Source organism: Osmerus eperlanus, chromosome 10 (genome assembly GCF_963692335.1).
Source record: "Osmerus eperlanus chromosome 10, fOsmEpe2.1, whole genome shotgun sequence".
Taxonomy (NCBI): domain Eukaryota; kingdom Metazoa; phylum Chordata; class Actinopteri; order Osmeriformes; family Osmeridae; genus Osmerus; species Osmerus eperlanus.
The window spans coordinates 13,756,990-13,773,166 of record NC_085027.1 but is presented as its reverse complement, the minus strand read 5'-3'; the positions used below and the strand labels follow the sequence as shown (position 1 = coordinate 13,773,166).

The 16,177-nt window shown below is 40.9% G+C and overlaps 1 protein-coding gene across 1 annotated transcript in view; it reads left to right on the top strand.

Annotated features, from left to right (window-relative positions):
- Positions 1-3,556, top strand: part of cdh11 (cadherin 11, type 2, OB-cadherin (osteoblast)) — a 45,017-nt gene extending 41,461 nt beyond the window's left edge. Inside the window, 2 exon segments of the mRNA XM_062470962.1 lie at positions 1,738-1,989; positions 2,510-3,556. Coding sequence (XP_062326946.1) covers positions 1,738-1,989; positions 2,510-3,006 — 749 coding nt within the window. The 3' untranslated portion in view covers positions 3,007-3,556.
- The last annotated feature ends 12,621 nt before the right edge of the window (positions 3,557-16,177 follow it).

The following is a 16,177-nucleotide window of genomic DNA, read 5'->3' as shown; positions in this document are numbered from 1 at the left end:
CTGGGTGGAAACATGCTCTGATTAGAGCCGCATATTTCTGGGACATTTGTCACGGTGTAAATCACAATTCCAGAGACATTCAGTGACTGGCATCAGTTGTTCTGCAGTGTCATAGCACTCAAAGTTGTTACTCTGCTGTAATGATGCATCACACACTCACGTCAGGGCAAATGATGGTCTCTGTCTTGGCTGTCATCACTAGGACTGTCCGGCTCATCAGCGTTAGGCATACTGAACGGGGGAATACAAATTTGTCAATTGCAGTTTTATATATATATATATATATATATATATATATATATATGATTTTGATGTTGAGAGCGTTTGAGAAATTGGGAGGCGTTGAGAAAGGGCAAGTTGGTCCATTTGATCAACTCTAATGAGGGAAACAAGCTTGTTACAGTCCTGTTGTTTAGAAGCTCCAGAGTTGGGACTTCACGTTTGTCTCCCAGGATGCTTTCAGGTGAACATTGTAGCTTAAACAGGAGCACAGGCATCTTCTACTGTTTTGGCAATGCTCCTTTGTGTGACTACAATCATTATTATTTTGTGAGACAAACCCTTCTGGATATGGGCTCTGAAACAGTGAGATTTGGCATGTTATACTCTTAGCAGTTGTAACACTCTGAACATTCTGACAGGCATTCAGACGGGCTGAATGTGGGTTAAAACTCATCAACATATACTTGCTAGACTTGAGAGGATACACATAATACGTAGCATTGTCATGGTAACGCCATGTAAACAACAAAACAGCACCTGTAAAGATCTCATAAAGAAACGACACACTTTAAGACATAACGGCTACAGACAGTGTATAGCTTCAGCCGGTAGCCACAACAGCCATCCTTTTGCTGGGCGATGATAACCCCCTGGCTGAGAATGATGTAGAAGTGTAATAGATTGGCTGGATTGATAGGAGTATATCCAGGAGTTTCATTTGGCGCATGCAGCATACAGTAGTTGTGCTATTAGGAAACCTCAGGTGTCTGGAGAGAGAAGGAGAGAGAGTGCAAGGCTGGGGTAAGTGCCAGAGGTAAAGCAAGGAGGAGGAGGGCTTTTGGGGGGGGGGGGGGGGTGGAAATGAGTAAGTCACAGGCACATAAATGAACTCACTCCATCTCCGGCCCTGACTGCGACCTTGTACCAGAGTCAGGGGAGGGAGAAATGGAAGGGGGGAGAGAGAGGGCGAGAAGATAGGCAGAGAGTTAGTCAGAGAGAGAGAGCGAGAGAGAGAGAGAGAGAGGGGGGGGGGGGAAGAGAGGTAAAGCATTGGCATCCCTCCAGTCTCAAATAAAACCAATACAGCTACCTCCACTGGAGCTTTGATTACACTTCCAGAAGCTGATAAATGTTCACAGTATTAAACATGAATTTAATATCGGGAGATTCGCGCCTCATTGCTTTCCTCCAGGGCTATACGTCTGCCTCCTACTGCCCGCTGAACTGCCTGGATAAGTAAAAGTCTTCAGTTAGAAGCAGGCCTGTGTACACTGCCAGATAAAAACCTCCTTTTAGAACAAGAGTTTAGTGTCACACTCTTCTCTTTGTGCCTCTCTCCTTCTGCCTGTCCTCATCGGAAGGGCACCATGATTCAAATGGAGTGCTTAGGGAAGGTGTGATCATTGGTCAGGTTTTTTAGGATGCAAAAAAAAGGATTTCACGCTAGGATTTCACGCAAGTCATTCACTTTCAACATGTCATTTCATAAGTCCCCACTGTCCTCCATTTTCACAGACAGCACAGCCAGCATATACGTGACCCGGAAGGGCTTCAGCAGGATGACCCAGGACGTGTACTTCCTGCCTATTGAGATCAACGACAACGGCATGCCCCCCTTGAGCAGCACCAACACCCTGACCATCCGCGTGTGCAGCTGTGACAGCAAGGACACCATCCTGTCCTGCAATGTGGAGCCTTACATCCTTCCTGCTGGACTCAGCACAGGAGCTCTCATCGCCATCCTGGCCTGTATCGTCATTCTACTGGGTGAGAATGACTACTCATGGTTCACTGCCCCAATATTACAACTTTATACATTTCACATAGGATTTTATTAATTTATGACCCACCGATGGAAAAGAATTGTGTCTAAAATATTTAAGGATATTTTCAAAATTCAAAATTGAGAAGCCTTAAATAAGCTTTTATTGAGCATACCCCCGCAAAAGAAAACAACAATGTATAGGCCATATGTTCTACACTAATTTATGTTTACCCAATGTTTCCACATTTCCCAAAGGGTTGTCACAGAGGAGTTGATTAATTTATGAAATAGAATAATGGTGTTAAGTGTTTGCATTACACATTTTCTTCACTTAATTAAATATTAACTATATACTTAGCAATTACCTTACCCCTAAGTGGAGAAAAAAACATGTCTCCTCTGAATCCTAGTGTTTCTATCCATATTTTTTATTTTTCTGAATGGGAGTTTCTAAGTTAGATTCCCAGTTTTGAGAATATGTTAGTCTGAATGACACACTTACGTGTCACTGTCTCCCTTCAGCGATCGTGGTCCTGTTTGTAGCACTGCGTCGCCAGAAGAAGGAACCTCTCATTGTGTTTGAGGAAGAGGACATCCGTGAGAACATCATCACCTACGACGACGAGGGAGGTGGCGAAGAGGACACCGAGGCCTTCGACATCGCCACCCTCCAGAACCCTGACGGCGCCAACGGCTTCCTGCCCCGTAAGGACATCAAGCCAGAGTTGCAGTTTCCCATGAGGCCCGGCAGCCGTCCCATGGCCAACAGTGTGGATGTGGACGACTTCATCAAGACACGCATCGCGGATGCCGACTGCGACCCGACCGCCCCGCCCTACGACTCTATCCAGATCTACGGCTATGAGGGGCGGGGTTCCATCGCCGGGTCGCTAAGTTCCCTGGAAACAGTGACCACGGATTCAGACCTGGACTATGACTACCTCCAGAGCTGGGGCCCGCGCTTCAAGAAGCTGGCCGACCTCTACGGCACCAAAGACTCTGCCGACGACAATTCTTAACAAAAGTCCTCCTCCCCCCCCGACCCTTGTTTCCAAGCCAACTCTTTCTCTCCTCCCTCTCTTTTAAGCGCCATCTCTCTATTTCACTCTCCACTGACTGATGTGTGGCGCTTTAAGTTTACTATAAGTATACAACAAGTTCTTCTATTTATAGTAAACTTTGTTGTAAGTATGTGTGAAGTATACTTACAGTATACTATATACCTGATTTTAGGTCTGCGAAATGGTACTGAGAGAGAAAGTGAGAGGTATATATAAAAAAAATACATAAAAAAATACAAATGGACACTTTTGTGGGATGTACTGGTGTAAGTATGTATGTGTGCGTGTGTGTGTGCGTGTGTGTGTGGAGAATTAACACATGCATAATGTTTGTGGTGATGGATCAAATAACACTTGGTATTACACTTTAGTTGTCATGTATAGGTTACAATAGGATTGATGGGGTTTGGGAAGTCCTTCACAGAGAGATGGAATTGTTCATACTGTGAATGAGCTCACTCACAAGAGGACTTGTTGGTTGCCTTATATGTAAAAAAATAAATAATAATACTTAAGAGAACAACAACAAACTGAGACTGGTTGGCTCCTGTAGCACCTCCGTCTTAGAAACAGAGTATCTTTGGTAAATAGATATTCTCTTTTTTTACTCCCTGAGGAAGATGGATTGGACGAGAAAAGAGGCAGCATTTAGGTTTTTTTCACAAATCTGGAGAGAGCGAGGAAATCCCCTCTTCCTGCCCAATTTCACCAATGATCAATCACAATGAGAAACCTGTGAGCTCAAAAAACGCCTTAAACGGACACTCTTGCAACGCAGTGCATTTTTGTAACTTGGAAAATATATCCTAAAGCAAGCTAAAGTCCATATAACGTCTGTACAGTACAATGTGCAAATATGTCTCTTGAGGATTACACCTGCGCCTATAGGTTCTTGTAAAATCTCTTTTTTTTATTAGTATTATTATTATTATTATTATTATTGATTTTTGTTTCTCCTTATTTCTCATTTTATTTTATTTTGGCTTATGTTATTCTCCCTTGTTGAGAAAAATAGCAATCTGTCTTGTCGCAGTGAATGACGCCTAATTTCTATGTGGATTTTATGGTACCTATTTGTACAATTTTAAAAGTCCTTATTTTAGTATACATGCAGATATCAGTATTTCAACCTGTAAGAAAATGTTACAGCATCACACTTATATTTTATGAACATTGTATTGTTGCTTTATTATGTGCTTCAATCTAGGAAGCGACAAACTTTGAAATAAATGCTCTTTTTATAAAATGATTGATGGTGTTAATAAATCTGTAGTGAGAAATTCCCTGTAGTGATATCTAGTTGACCATGCTGTTGAAGAGTGTGTTCTAGATGCCACAAACCAACAGACCAACAGATCTGAAGATCACAGTAGGTTACTTTGGTGTAGAATACTATAATAATCTACATATAAGATGATCTACACTCAACAAAGACAAGCCATCTCATCAGATTTGCCCAGTCAATACAGATTAGTACAATGTTTTATGATGAAATCACAAAAACACACAGAAAGTACACACACAGTGGTATTTATGTAAGCCTCTCACTGTGATGAACCCAGCAGTGACTCAATAAGCTATTGAGCATTTCTAGAGAAGTACTCCTTCACCCTCTCCAAGGGACATGACGCTGCTAAAGGTCACTGTGCACTTTGGAAAAACAATGACGAACAGCAGAGGAGAGGATAGGCAAGGGGGAGTAGAGCTGAACTTCCCTGAACCTGAATGAGGCCAAGCTGGTTTGCAGTTTCCCCCTGGGGAGGGAACTAGAGCTAAACAGAAGGACACTCAACCTCTTTTTAAAATCCTGCCACATTCCTTCTTCTTCCCACTCTCTACACACACACCTTGTCAACAGACACTTTTTAAACCAGGGTCGGATGCTTTAAGGGATGTCTAACACACTCCATCTTATGTCCTTTTACCTCACTTTTGCCTGTTAAGACAGACACATCCAAGATATCTGACCTTGGTAGAAAACTAGGTACTAAAACCAAGCACTTCAATATCACAGTTGTTGTTGTCAGTAAAATATACATTTTGTACAACTCAAATCTGGGAGCACTCAGCGATCCATTAGCTGAGTCTGACCTGTTTTACCTTTGGCACTGTGAAAAAAAACAAAAAACAAAGGCTAACATGTGAGGCTGCATTCGATATAAAGACAGCTGAGCACATTTAATCAGGATGGTATTGCTTTTGTCATGTACGCTTTAAGCTCTGAGGACTTGTCGTCATGTCAGACCAGCAAATAACATAAGTATCATTTTGAATATCCAGGCTGGTGCAGGCATTGAGCATCCCTGTTAACTGATCAACATAGACTTCAACAGTAAATTACATTGTGTGTGGTTGTACCAACCTCGAGCCTTCAGAGGAATCGTGTTGCCTTATCTTTCATTTAAGCTCTTTCCAGGAAGGCCACTGATAATTTCTAAGTGCATGTGTTCAAAAATGGACAAGATGGCTACCCCCTGCAGAGCTCTCAGGTTTTCTCAAATGTCAACACAGTTTGATTATGAGCCTTGATGCCACACGTCTCCAAGAATCAATTTGGCTGTCTCCATGACCATAAACCAGGCAATAAAAACCTTCTGAACATTGTCTGTATTCGTCATTTCGACACATTCCAACTTACTATAGTATTCCCAGTTATTAAAGTGGATCCTCCACAGACAGCAAGTGTTCAGTTTGTGAGCTCTTGAAGACTTCAGGGTCATATGGTGTGTCTGCTACTGTTCCGAGTGTGCATACCACTACAGGGCCCTTAAGTGCCTTGTGATATATGACAGTGTGCTGTCTGGCTCAGGTGTGGGGCCTCACAGACCTGACCAGGGCAGCCAGCTGTGTCGTCTCACCCTCCACTACCTGTCACTGTGCAGCGGGTGGGCCAGCCCTCTCTCTGCCCCCTCACCCCTCTCTGTAGGCCTGGGGGAAGACGGGGAGGATGGGGGGGGGGGGGGGGGGGAAGGGCAGAGGAGCCACACGGCTGAACTATCTCTCCATTAACCAGGGCCTCAGCGGTCATTATACCTTCAGCCAGCCACCCGTGCCCCCCCCCCTCCCTCTCTCTCTTCCCCGAGAGGGACTCTCTAATTCTCCTCCCAGGGATTGTACGGCCCTGCTCGACCTCTCTCTCTCCCCGGCGAGGTGCGAAGTGGCGCGGAGGGAGGAGCAGATGATGCTCTCCAGCAGGCTCCGAGGCTGTCTCCTATGTCCGGGATCCATAAAAAAGTGTCAGATTCCTTCGCGGGAGCCATGAATCAATGAGGCTGCTCTCTGACAGTGCTGCTGCTGCACACATTAGCAGAGTACGAGGGAGCAGAGAAGCTGCACCCGAGGCAGGCTGGGGGCAACAGGCTTAGGCAGGGCTAAGGGGGCAGGTGGGTACCGTAACAAGCTGAACACCATGCATCTGCGCTTGGGGAAAGGTTGTTGTACAAATGTGTTATTTTGCAGTGTCTATAAGATGCACATTGCGGTTGTGCTATGACATGTGTGTGCTGCACGATAGTTCAAAAGGTTCTGGCATCACAGAAGTTGGGAATTCAACTCCCTCAGATATAATGAAAGGAATAATTAATGATGAAACCGTACATTCACTTTGCTGTAAGTGCTTTTAGACGGGTGAGACAGTTAATAGCACCAAACTAGATGTCACTATCGCAGGTGAGAACATAAAAATGGGGGAAGACAATGACAAAGAGGGTTAATGACTCCCTGCGGCCTTATAACAGACTACAAATGCTTCCACTGTTTATCTCATCATCTTCACAGTTGTCACTGGACCCAGATCACAGTAATAAATTATTCACCAGCAACATGGCAGCAACAGGAAATCTGACCACGGCTAACAGCCCAGTGTGTCTATAATTGCTCCCAGATAATTATGCGTCACGTTGCTTCTGAGCAACCCCAGTCAAGTAACACAACTCTGACTTTCTTTTCACAGATAGGCTGTATCTTCACAAACGTTTGTACAATATATATATATATATATATATATATATATATATATGTTTTCCTTATTGTAATAGTTTCATTTCCGTCCTAATATGATGTTGTTGGACAGAACTGTGTGCAACCAAACAGATATTAGCAGTGGGCTGTCTGAGGTGATAGATAAGTAAGTAATTATATCATCATAGTTCACCCACTGTCTTGCTCAGAGGGTGGTGTAGTGAAACAATATCTCTGAACAGCTGACAAGCTCAGTCTTCAAGTAATGAGCCATTGTATGTTGTTGTATGTAGGCCATAGTTGAAGACAATGAAAAAGCAGATCCTAAGATACTGTACATTATGATAAACCTGCCATACTTTACAGAAAAAAAGCCCTGCTGTGTTTTATTTAAGGTCGATGTAGGAGCTGATGAACTGCATGTCAATATCAACTATTTTTGCTTCCTCTTAACATCTGAGTTATTGATCATTACCCAGCATGTGGAACCTTGGTTGAGAAATATGGATTTATTAAAACATATCAGACAGGGCTGTGTGATTGTATTTCTGCTGAAGCATTTCATGTTTGTGTTCAATTTATGTTTGACATTGTCTCCATTTATTTTGTACAAACGATCAAGCCCATTAAGAGATGTTTATTTATTTAAACATATATTTTAGAGATGAAGAAGAAACAGCTTTATTAATCTACGTCCCATAATCTGACGGATACAAACTACAACACGAGAAGTAAAAACATCATCCTGTGATTACCATTTCGATGTGTTCACTTGCCCAACGCAAGTGCTGTATGAAGACACGAAGCCATGAAGATTGCCTTCCTGCCGCAGAGAAGACCACAGGTAGACACGTGTGCTTAAAGAAGGTGTCCTGGGAACCGATTTAAGTAGGCCATCCTCATCTTGAGTGGTAGATTATAGAGGGGGAAAAAATAAAGAAACGTTTCATAGAATTATTTCTGGACCCAGACACAGGAGAGATGGGATGAAAACAATTAGGATTCTTTTTCCATTTTGATTAACATTTTACTTAATCGCATTGTCTCCCAGGCCCAAGTCACTGGGGGAATGGCTAATTAAAACATATACCTTACAACTCTTCATAAGTAGGTGTGTTATGAATACTAATGAAGTTGAGCTAGTTCAATGCACAACACCTGATTGGCAAAACTCCATTTAAATGGGTTTCACAAAAAGTACTTCTTACTTTGAGCTGATTTAACATGAGCTATTTTTTCGGAATGATAATGTTGTCATTAAATATTCATTTGTCTGAGAGGCTACTTTGCAAAATAAGGTCATTTAGATTCTTGATTGATTTCATAATGGTGAGAGTTTGATCATCTCAGCGTATTCAGTACGGTGCTAAAGGGCATTAAAGTAATGTCAGAGATCAAAGCACACCATTCATCATATTATGAAACTCTTTGAATCTGGCCATTAATTTCAAAAATTGATGAAAGGTTCAGGTGAAATACTGTTGCATATTTATGGAAATATCCAGAACTCTGACACTCCTGACTGAGAGCGGTGAGGTTATTAATAGATTAAACCATCCTTTCTGAGGTTCAAACTCTTACAATAACAATAAACACTTTACATATTTGATTGGTAAAGGCAAACAACGACAGTCCTACTAATCATGCGAACCACCGCACCTGCAGTAAAGCCCCAACTGCAACCTCATTTATGAACGGCCATCTTAAAATGACTACTTATAATGAGGTTAATTAAAACAAGTGTCCTTTCCTTCTCTCTCCTCTAAGCAGCTAGAAGACAAATACCCTGCTTCCAATTAGAAATCCAGTTTTAGTGGTTCAAGGACAGTCTAAGATACACCTCTATTGTACATGAGGGAAAGTTAGACAATCTGAAATTGCTCTTTATGATGTTTGAATGAAAACTGTTTATTGTTTAGGATGTAGTGCAGCACGTGCTAATGAATGTGAATGTGAAATGTACTAAATTAACGGTTTAATGAGAACAGCTTTGTACATGGAAAAAGGAGTGTGCGTGTGTATTTGCGTGTGCGTGTTTGCATTGGGATGTGTTGACAGAAAAGGAGCCAATCAGATGACACTGTTGGAGTGCCACTGTTTCCCCAAGTGTTCCGGCAGCCAGCACAGCCAGGAAGTACACTTATCAACAATAACATCTAATCACCCTGGAGGCAGCGCAGATTGGAGAGTAGGGGCTGAAGGAGCTACTTCAGCAGCTGTGCTAACTACATACAACATTAGAGTTATAAAGTTAGTCCCTAATAACTGCAATGAGTATCGTAGTCATGGGGATAATTGTGAGAAACAAATTCTATCTCTACACGCCATGTCAAGGAGTAAAAGTGTTCTATTTCCATTCGTTATTGAGCGGATAAGTGAGGTATTACAGTAATCAATTGAGTAAATAGTAGTAAAAATGAGTAGAAAAACAAATTCAAAAGAAATACTATAATACTGTTGGATAAAAGGACAGATGGATAGAGAATAGAGGATGGATAGAGGATGGATAAAGTTTTTCTGTCTTTCTCTTTCCCTGTTTTTGAGATAAGGGCTAATGGCACACATGGTCACAAGTAGGCGAGGGGGAAGTAGAGGAGAGGATAGAGTGGAGCAGAGCACAAGGGAGGAGAAGACAACAGAGGACAGGAGAGGACATTATGGTCATGCAATGTTGAAGCCCCTGTGTAACTGCTGTCACAGTCTCAGTATCAGAGCACAAAACCACTGATTTGTTAAGTTCCACCCCAATACATGTTATGCTCCTCTATACTGTAAATGAAAAATAAGAATTATATTTGGAAAATCCTCTCAGTTTTGAGACAGACTGGAGGTTTTGTGTTACAGTAATCATTAAATATTGTTTGACAATACTTGTTTTACATTTTGTTAGAAATGTAAAAAAAAAATCATAAAATGTAATATTTCTAAATAACAGCAGAGCTTTAATTGGTTAATTTCCATTGAATCATTAGATCACAGGATTGAACATGTAATGAGAAAATGACAGGAATAATTTATATTCTAGCAGAAAAAGAAACAAAGGAACATCAAAGTAATCGTAGATGGCCAGGGTGTATGGGCTTTGGATGTGGGGAGCAAGCCCATGACAGAGCTGTCCTGTGGGGGAGAACATGAAGTGAGTTATGGATGAGTGGTGGTGGGAGCCAAACGCGGAAACCTTGTCCCTGGAAGCAAGTCCAAACAACTCTGGCTGTGGTACAGCTCATCAGAGGGTTGGCTTACCCCTACTGCTAGGCTGGGCACAAATGAAGGCTCCTCTACAGATGTGAGTCCAATCAATAACTGGATTATCACATCAGCTACCTCACAGTGACCTGAATAGGAATTACTTCTTTTTTTTTCTATTTTAGGGTCTGAAAATAATCTGTGATATGTTGTTGATCATTGTCTTTTGTTATGTCTTGTGTTCTCATGTAATATTTTAGTGATAACTTTTAACAAGTATTGTTATCACTGTCCCTTCATCACAGAAAACCCTTGACCTCTTTTCTCAAAACAAAGACAGATGACAGACTTCCACACACGCGTACTAGTCATGATGCAATGCTGTCTGACATGAAACAGATAGTCAGAAACCTATTGAAGCCTCAGTCCAGCCTGACAGATAACATACTGTATGGTTCAATCCAGAGGACTAGGAACCATCAATCCTTCTGTCCCCGACTCTGATGGAGATGGAGGGAGTAGTTAGTCTCAGCAGGTCCTTGTTGATCTCTGACTCTTACCTGTCTGCTCATTATCACTCCTGCAGTGAGGAACTGCTGCATTCAAAAAGCCCAATTAACAATCCCACAGCTGGACGACACACATCAGTATTACCTGAAAAATAATTTTGTTATTTTCACTCTCACATTTCCCATCAGGATACCTAATCTCATTACTGGAGCTTACCCTGTGTTTATCTTGTTTAGACATTTGCCATTGTAGGTTTATTGCATTTATGTAAAAATGGTAAAAAAAAAAAATATGTGGTGATAGATCACGCAAAGCAATGTGATATTGTGTTATTGTTGTCAATGTGGATAACCTGCCTTGGAAGGCAGATGCATTAGCAAAGCACAATACCTTCCAAACACTTTGCATGGTCTGCTCAAAGCAGTACAGTGTGACTGTGTCCGCACACTACATACACCACTGAAAACATCCAATTTGTAATTTCAGAAATGGAACACACAGCGAATAAATCATCACTGAAATAACTGTACTGACAACATGCAATCTGTAAATATGGGATTGGTCATGTTCACATCTGTGCTCCATGCATACTGTCTGATGTCCCTGCACAACACCAGATGGACCATACTGATCAAGGAGATCTCCAGGCATAAAATACACCAAACATGTGGTAGTCATCTGAACCTGCCGACTTCCTCCACTCAATCTCCTTCTCGCAAACAGCCCCTTGTCTAACAGATGTGAATCTCTCCTCTATTTCTCCCCGACTTCTCAGAGATTTTGGTTTTATCAGACCCATTCCTTTCAACCAAAGCCCTGATAAGAGACCAATCTTTATCAGGTGGTGTTTTCCCTGTGGCTCTCTTAGTTAATACCAACATGATTCCCCCAAGCATCTGCTGTGTAGAATATGAATGCCTGGAGGGTCAGTGTGTTATCAGGGATTGGTTGATTCAGTTGCAAGCCACATGTTTCCTCTTCAGAACTCCTTCTGTTTAGGTTTGTTTACCCAGCCCAAGCCCACCCTTGGAGATAGCAACAGGGACTGGAGTTGAAGGAGGGTGAACTTTGAAGAATTTTGGCATCATGTCATATTTTCTTGGTCATGGTGAATATGGCAAAAACCCTGCCACTAGCAAAGAAATATACTATTTGGTACTTTTTAAGTTACACACCACTTAAACCATTATGCATTCAGGCTTGGTCTATTGTTTAGCTGGACTACAACTAGTAACATTATCTTGGACTGCTATGGTATCAAAGGTTTAGTTGTGGGTAATGCAAGGGACCAGTTCAGCAGCTAGAGAGCTTTGGATTGGACTTAAATTATGCTAAATGTAGTTATTTGCTAAAAATGCTCGGAAAATATTGAGGAATGAGAAAGAAACCCTAACGCTACCCATCTACAAACAGGATATTTTCCAGTACACAGCTGTAACTACAGCACTGGGCTGCATGTCTAAGAGTACTGCATCATACATAAAAAAACACATTTATGCATCTGTTGTTCTTCCATTGCATGGAATCTCAAGGAGGACATTGTCCACTTGTCCATGGAGCTACAAAACCACCTCTTCATGAGCTGTTCTTTGTAGAGAGAACCATCTTAGATGAGAGAACATGGCTCACCAGAGTATTCACCCTCCATCATTTCTAAAAGCAGTTACTGTGTAATCAAGCCCTTTCAGGTTATCTGCATCAGCATGCAGGTCCCACTCTGTACCTGCATGCCACATCACAGACAAATTGACTCAAGTCATTTATTACGTAGTCATGCTCCACAAGTTTAATTAGAGAGTTAGCATCCACTCAGTCTTATCACAGAATTATCATGTATTATGAAAACTAATGATACAGTCTCTGACTCCACTGAACTGCAATATACAAATTGCATTTTTGTTGTTTGATCTGTTGAACTGAAACCTTATTTTTCAGAACTTCCCATGTAGCCAGAATCATTGCAGATATTAAGTCATGCAGCATTCCAGTATAGTGTAAAGGGGAGGCCGCTGAAAGGAATATCAGGGTAGGTTAACAGAGATCATCAGCAGCTGGGACATCTGTGGCCAATGGGTCATCACATACTTCTCAAACAATACATCATTATAATGGATAGATATGTTTGGCCTATATGTACGTACTTGAATTATACCATGTTAGAAGCATGATAAAACTCTTTGAAAGAGTAAGGAAACCTTGAAGTCTTATGCTAAGCTAAAATGTATGTATGAATGTACGCTATGCATCAAGTCAAATCAAATCAACATTTATTTGTATAGCCCTTTTTACACGCAAGCATGTCACAGAGGGCTTCACATACACCCATAGAACTGCCCCTCAACCAACCTAAACCCTCAGGGAAGACAAGGAAAAACTCCCAGAAAAACTCACTACAGGAGAAAAAATGGAAGAAACCTTGGGAGGAGCAATTCAGTGAGGGATCTCCTCCTCCAGAGACGGTTGGTGAAAGAGAACGGTTGGTGCATCTAATTGGTAATACCTTGTTACAGTGTAAACCTAAAATAAAAAGAAAGGTTTTGCCCCTGTAAACATGTTAATGTTTTTGCATGCTAATGTAAAAAGTGTATAACAATGATCGACGAGGAAAAAAGTAAGCAGCATAAATAAGCAAGGCCAGTCTTCTGTTAAAATCTGATCCATATGTACCATCTTTTAACACAAATGACTCAAAATATGGGCAAACCCAAACACTTAATACGATATGTAAAACCAAATATATTTTTGACAATATTGACTTGCACTTTTTAATTGAGTTTACAATGCATAATTTAACTGTATTCATATTTTGTTTATCAAGTTATGTGTAAAAGTATGTCTAAAGTCTAAAAGCATACTCTCAGGCCTATTTTCTGCTACTGTATTTGTGCAAGGCCAATTATTGAAGCCTAACTACTTCTGAGCATACTTTTTAACACATGGTTTATAAACATTGATTAATGTTCATGGTAGCGAATCAATCACCAGCATATTTCCTAATTTTTATACAGGGAAATGCTGTATTAAAGGTTAAGTCTGCCTTCCTCTGCTTTCAGTCAATACATGAATGACTAATTTACTGGGAAAGTATGTACGATTTAGGAGCAGAAGAAGAAATTACTACTCTGTTAGATTAGTAACAGTCTTGAGTAACTGATTTTAGACATATAAAAATGTTCTGTGTTTAATATCCTCACCCAATTCGCTCAAACTGCCCTTAATACATAATGTTTTATTGTTGACATGTAGAGGTCATGAGAAGGGTTAGGGCTCTAGCAATACCTTAAAACCATGTATAAATTAACTAGATGTATTAATGTTGAGTAGACTGTACAAAGACAGTTTTTAGGAAACTTTCAGAGATAGATAAATGCTTTGTAGAATAGGTGAATCTAAACCTGTCAGTTGATCTGTGCTGACCTTTTGTCCCCGGAAAGAATTTAGATTAATTTTCAATCAATACATATTCCGTAGTGTAACTTTGTGTGTAATCCTGTACAAGCAAAACTCTAGTGATTATTTCACATTATTGTTCTTGTACAGTCTTAAACACAGAAATTAATCTGGAGTCTCCACAACGAGCTTAGACGGATTTACATTGGCAAACAAAAATGAGAGATTACAAATGATGTACTGAAGATGGCCTTGGAAAACGAAGATAATCTACCTTGGTGTAGAAATACTGCTCTTCAATGTTAATTTACGGATCGCAATCTCAAATACATAGCTTTCATTATATTACAGTACTTGTGTCAATAATAGATCATTATAATTGTGAATGCAGTGGGTACACCACGTCGGTTCAGATCTGTATTATTCCTAGTAACGTTGAATTGAAGGTATTTGTGGCAAATTCTGAAGCTTCCTGGTGTCCAATCAACCACGTACTGTAGTTTCTTGGTGATTAAAGCCGGTAATGCATTTACAGTATAACCATTAGATGGAAATAGTCATCTATCATGGTGAACATATTACGCTGAATTACATAAAGTACAGAATGATTGATTCCAGGAAAACGTACATGACCCTGCTACTAATGGCTAAAACAAAGCTACTGAATGACATGAGGAAACAGGTTCCATTTGAGAGAAGCAATATATCAGACACATTTCAAATGTTCAGCTGTCACAATTCCTTACACCATCCTCAGTGTGTGACATTGACTGTGGTGCTCAGAATCATACATAAGTGCACAGGCTCAGAAAACAGAAAAACACCATCATAAGCTTTTCCAAAAGTTCAGAACATTACATTCGTAACATAAAGTGTGGGAATTATTATAATAGACTCAGTCGCTTATCTATTGAATGATAAATTAGCAGTGCGATGTCTGAGGAAATGTCAAGGTGACCCTTAACAATTCACACATTCAGTCATTCATTATCACCATTTGAAGAAACATGTTTCGTATTTCATCACCTCTCTGTCCCTGTTCCTGTCAGAACTCACACCTCACGTCTAGCTCTGGACAGCCCTCCAGATTTCAGGTAGGATTAACTCCTCTAGTGACAACAAATAGGTGTCCTCTCCCTCTATCTCGCAACCAATCTGACGAATGGCTGCTGGATTAGTGACAAATAGACTTCTCTGCTCAGAGAATATGGATCTATAGTCCTATAATCCTGCTGGAGGCTCATGACGGAGGACTCTGTCAGAGTGAGATGGCTGAAGGTGGAGGATTGGCAGTTAGAGTTTACAGATGACTGACGTGGACTGGCTTGTTGTTTTTCTCATTGACTTATCATCCAACCTGGTTGTACTGTGTGCATCACCGCAAACCGGGTGTTTTAGTTTTAGATGAACTATTCTGCACAAGACACAACAAAAAGACGAGTAAATCCCCCAAATAGTTTGATGCAAAATGTAAAAAGCGGCATTTGTATTCTAGAAGAATTTGTGTATACTGAAGATTGTGTTTACTGTGTGTGGTTCATGGGCTTTGACATATCCAAAGTCTTTTTGAAGCCAAAGAGACAATGTTTTCCTTTACAATGGCACGTTCAAACAATATTCCCACAACGCATATGAGCTAATCTATCTGTGATGTTGTGGCAGGGGGAGCATTGTGACACAGCCCTCCTCTTTCACCACCCAGGCCCTTTGAATACCCCAAACAGAACTTCCCATTACAGGATCCCATAGCCTCATTTCTTTATTAATACTGCTATATGCCCCCTTTTCTTCTCAGGGTTAAATGATTTGTACACTAAAGCACAGACAAGCAGAGCTCTTTTCATCCTGCTTGTATTGGAATTCAGCCATCTATCCCTAACTAGCTGTTTCTTTGTGTATATCCTTTAGAGAGCTTGATCAGATGGAAAATCCCAGCATAATAATAAAGTGAAGACTCAAAAGACACCAGATTTGTCTGGTGAGTTATGATGTTTGACAACTAAGGTAATCAGTACTTTGTAGTAGACATCTGTGTCGATGTGGGAGAGGATATGTGTGGACAGTGTGTAGAAGATACATTTCC